The sequence below is a fragment of the Pinus tabuliformis genome, chromosome 2_1 (genome assembly GCF_031772625.1).
Source record: "Pinus tabuliformis cultivar Carrire ecotype Pingquan chromosome 2_1, CPIR1, whole genome shotgun sequence".
Taxonomy (NCBI): Eukaryota; Viridiplantae; Streptophyta; class Pinopsida; order Pinales; family Pinaceae; genus Pinus; species Pinus tabuliformis.
In genome coordinates, this window is record NC_142299.1 from 641,827,713 (window position 1) to 641,832,830 (window position 5,118).

The following is a 5,118-nucleotide window of genomic DNA, read 5'->3' on the forward strand; positions in this document are numbered from 1 at the left end:
TTTGTCGAAGTTGTTAGTCCGCCTTCCTTTCTGTGTGGAATAGCCGCCTGTAGCAGCGCGTGCTCTCTCGTTACAACTTTCTTTCTTCACATATATTGGCTCACTGTAATGGTTTGCTTCCGGTACTCTTGTTTCAATGTATGTTAACACAGATAACATAAATAAATGAACGAATTTGTTTTTAGCAGTGGTTCTTTAAAAAAAACAATTTGCTTTTTATTTCAGATGAATGGTTCTGTTTTTTTCTCTTCGAGGGAAAAAAAAAAATTCACTATCTGTATCCCTCTGTTTTTAACAACTGGGAAGCATAACTGCTCCCACTTTCAGTTAAACTGTCTAACCAGAAACATTACAACTGCCAACCAGTTTCTTTCACTAGATGCTAATTTACTGTTAACTAATAAGCTAAAACAAATCTCAATTTTGCAATCACTATGGCCTCTAACGACCTTCTGGGAAATAAAACAAATAATAAAGAAAATTAAAAACAAATGACAGGTGTGATAACCTGTCCAGCTATGCACATGTTCTCTACTTGTTCTTGTCCTCTCCATGAGACAGTCAACCACCTTCTGTCTCCTCGGAGCTGGATGCTCCTGCATCAGGCTCCCGGGGTGGCAAAAAGTCATGGCTCCGTTCCATGAGATCGTCGACAGAATAGCCCGCTTTCTGTATCTGCGTTGCGTTAAGCCATGAACTGTCCTCTATCGGACGGTTCTTCCACTTGACCAAATACCGCAGATATTCCTTCCTGTGTGTGCGCCTAGCTACCTGTGTGTCAAGGATCTTTTCGATCTCAAGGGGCTGTGCCACTGGCATCTGCCTCATCCATGAACTTTCCTCACAACTGGTGTCCCGTGGTGGCTTCGCTGCTGTATCGTCTCTCGAATCAGCGATATAAGGGAACAGATCTGCCACGTTAAAAATGGGAGAAATACCGATCCCTGGTGGTAACTGTAGCTCGTAAGCATTCGCAGAAAATTTGCGAATGATTTTGCAGGGACTGATCTTTTTATACTTCAATTTGTTGTACTCCCGTTTCGGAAATCGCTCCTTTCGTAAATATGCAAGGACTTCATCCCCAACGTTAAACTGAACTTCTCGGCGCTTTGAGTCAGCCCGCTGTTTGTACTTTTGACTGCTGTCCTGTAATTTCAGCTTTACTTGCTCATGTAAATTACTCATTGCTTGGGCGAAATCTTCTCCATCAGCACTTCGTTTTTCGAGCTTCCCCAAATCTCGTAATTCATGCACTCCGCGTGGATGCATGCCGTACAAAATCTGGAAAGGACTATAACCAGTACTGCGATTAGGTGAATCGTTATATGCGAATTCCGCCTGAGCTAGTACACGGTCCCACGTCCGGGAATTCTCACCTGTTAAACTCCGAAGCAAGTTCCCCAAACTCCGGTTTACAACCTCCGTTTGGCCATCAGTCTGCGGATGATAGGCGGAGCTGAACTGTAACTGGGTGTTCAACTTTTTCCACAGGGTTCGCCAAAAATGACCGGTGAACTTTACATCCCTGTCGGAGATGATGGACCTTGGAAGCCCATGTAATTGAACAATCTCAGTGAAAAACAAGTGTGCTATATAAGTAGCATCACTGGTCTTCTTGCAAGGTACAAAGTGTGCCATTTTTGAAAAACGATCTACCACAACCATTACTGAATCGAAACCCCGCTGTGTCTTAGGCAAACCCAGAACAAAGTCTAAACTGACGGAGTCCCATGGTCGGTTCGGAACGGGTAACGGTAAATACAGACCTGTATTCTGACTGTGTCCCTTTGCCAGTTGGCAAACCTTGCACCTACTCACATACCTTTGAACATCCCGCTGTAATTTTGGCCAAAAATAGAAATGTCGTACCTGTGCTACTGTCTTATCTATACCGAAGTGTCCAGCCAAACCTCCACTATGTTTTTCCTGAATAATGTTTTCTCGCATAGAGCAGTTGGGAATACACAGCTGTCCTCCCTTAAACAACAATCCCTCCTGTAAATTATAGTCCAACCACAGATTGCTGTTCCTTAACAGAGGGTTTTGACAAGCCTCATAGGCTTCCTTAAAATTGGCATCTGTTTGATATAGCTCTTTCAGGTGTTCAAAGCCTAAAACCTGCATCATACCTTCCTGTAAGAGTAGAATCCTTCTACTTAACGCATCTGCCACCTTGTTTGCTTGCCCACTAATATGTTTTAGTACAAACGTAAAATTCTGTAAGTACTCTACCCATGCTGCATGCTTATGGTTCAATTTATGTTGCTGCATAATGTACTGTAATGCAGAGTTATCCATAAACAAAACAAATTCATTACCCAACAGATAATGTCTCCAATGCTTTAACGCCTGTATAATTGCATAGAATTCTTTGTCATAGGTTGAGTATTTCTGTCTACTCTCGTTCAGCTTTTCACTGAAAAATGCGACTGGTCTATCCTCCTGACTTAGTACTGCCCCAATGGTTGTACCACTGGCATCACAACGAACCTGAAAGGGTTTGTTGAAGTCAAGCAACCTCAATATCGGCCTTTCAGTAATCTTCCTTTTCAAAATCTGAAAACCTCTTTCCGCTGCTTCAGTCCAGTTAAAAGGCTGATTTGTTTTCTTAATCGTATCCAGCATAGGTGCGCAGATCTCACTGAAATTCCTGATGAATTTCCTGTAAAAACTTGCTAGTCCGTGGAAACTGCAGACTTCAAATAAACTCCCCGGAGAAGGCCAGCTAACTATAGCTGCCACCTTTTCTGGGTCCATCTTTAATTCATTTTCTGCAATTACAAAACCCAGATACACTAACTCTCGCTGAAAAAAAGTACACTTTTTCAGATTGATCAGCAATTTGTTTTGCTGCAGCTTCCTCAACACACTGCGAACATGTCTGAAATGCTCTTCCTTAGTTTTACTAAAAATCAAAATATCATCCAAGTAAACGATTACGAATTTCCCAATAAATTCCTTCAGTACCTCATTCATCAAGTGCATGAACGTACTGGGAGCATTGCTCAACCTAAATGGCATCACCAGCCATTCATATAGGCCTTCATTCGTCTTGAAAGCTGTCTTCCACTCATCTCCTTCCCGAATTCGGATCTGGTGATATCCACTTTTCAAGTCAGTTTTCGAGAAATAAGCCGCCCCACTCAAACAGTCCATCATATCGTCCATTCTCGGTAAGGGAAACCTGTACCTAACCGTAATTTTGTTAATGGCTCTAGAGTCCGTGCACATTCGCCACTCTCCACCTTTCTATGGAGCCAAAACGGTTGGTACTGCACAGGGGCTCATGCTCTCCCTAATCAATCCTTTGTCTAACAACTCCTGGACCTGTTTCCTGATTTCTTCATGGTCCTTAGGACTCATACGATAAGCTGCTTTATTTGGCAAACTTGCCCCTGGTATAAAGTCAATGCAATGACTAATACCTCTCCTGGGTGGAAGTTCATCCGGAAGGTCATCCACCACAATGTCTCCAAACTCCTGCAGCATCTTTTGGATTTCCTCGGGCAAATCTGAAATCTGTGTATGTAATATCACTACTTTTGGTCTTCTTATGACAGCGAAATTCACATCACTATCCTCAATCTGCTTTATAAATTCTTTACCTGCCATCAACAATGCTTTTACCCCACTGGTTTCAGCTGTACTTTCCTCCTTGATGGGTACAAGCGTGTGCTTGATTCCGTCTTTGACAAATTTGTAACAATTTGTTTTTCCGTCATGAACTGCACTTCTATCAAACTGCCAAGGTCGTCCTAGCAATATGTGACAGACATCCATCGGCATAACATCACAGATAATTTTGTCTTTATATCTGCCTATCTGAAACTCCACCTCACACTGTTCATCAACTAATAGTTGGTGTCCCTTCTGCAGCCATGACACCTTATATGGAGTGGGATGTTTCAACTTTCTCAATCCCAGTTTCTCCACCATCTCTACTGCCACCAAATTGTCGGTACTTCCACTATCAATGATCAGCTTGCAGCACTTACCTTGTGACTTGCAAACAGTCTGGAATAGAGCTTTTCGCTAGTCAGGTTCTGCATTTTCCTTTGCTGGTTTTAACAACACTTTATTCAACACCAAAGCTTCACCCGTCTCTGGCGTGTTCTCCACCTCCTGAGGTGTTGCTTCAGCATCCTCTGGCTGAGCAACATAAGCTCCTCTTCCACCTACCGGTTCACCTTCAAGACAGTCATACGACTTGTGTCCTAACTTGTAGCAACGATAGCACTGGACAGTTCCCCTGCCCCGACCACTTCCTCGCCCTTGCTGAGCTGGTCGTCCTCCTCTAGTGCTATTGTCCCTCTCTGCTGTGCCAGCAGACTTAGAACTGCTGCCTTCTTCACTGGAACCTGCACTTCTACCTCTACCAAAAACCTTACCTTTTCCTCTGCCAGTTCCGCCTCCTCTCCTGGCATTCTGTTTTCTGTTAATTTTCTCCTCTGCTTTCAGTGCAAACTGATAAGCTTCATCCAAAGTTTTGGGCGAGAGGATATCGATTTCATCCAGGATTTCCCCCCTCAACCCATTTACAAACCGGACTGTCTTTTCTGGGGTATCTTCCACGTACCCTGCTCGCAGGTTCAACTTATAAAATTCTTCTATAAATTCCTTAACAGTCATCCCTCTTTGTTTTAAATTCTGCACCTGTCTATACAACATGATCTGATAGTCTTTCGGCAGAAACTTCTCCTTCAGTTTTGCCTCCATTCGGGCCCACTTCTTTATAGGCTGTTTGTGTTGCCTCTTCCTTTCCGCCTGAACGCTGTCCCACCACAAGGACGCATGTCCTTTCAACTTTGTGGCGGCGAACTTCACCTGCTTGTCCTCACTGGTTTCCTCAAACTCAAAATATTTGTTCACTTCGCTTAACCAATCCAATAACACATCTGCAGACAGACTTCCGTCATAAGTGGATAGCTCATGCTTTGGCTTATGACTAGACAGCAAAACTGACTTTAATAACCGGAGTTCCGGTGTCACCCCTTCAACCTCATCTTCTGGTTCTGCCACATCCTCATCACTATCATCTGCTGGGTTCCTCCTTCCCCCAGCTTCTACCACTGCTAATCTTTCTCGCAAAACGCGAATCTCCTCGCGGAGTCCCTCTTC

At 43.6% G+C, this 5,118-nt stretch overlaps 1 protein-coding gene across 1 annotated transcript; it reads right to left on the bottom strand.

The window, feature by feature from the left end:
* Window positions 1-3,249: 3,249 nt before the first annotated feature.
* LOC149202193 (uncharacterized) lies at window positions 3,250-3,936 on the bottom strand. Its single transcript, XM_089401515.1, has one exon. The coding sequence runs from the start codon at window positions 3,934-3,936 to the stop codon at window positions 3,250-3,252; it is 687 nt and encodes a 228-aa protein (XP_089257641.1).
* Between the last annotated feature and the right edge of the window lie 1,182 nt (window positions 3,937-5,118).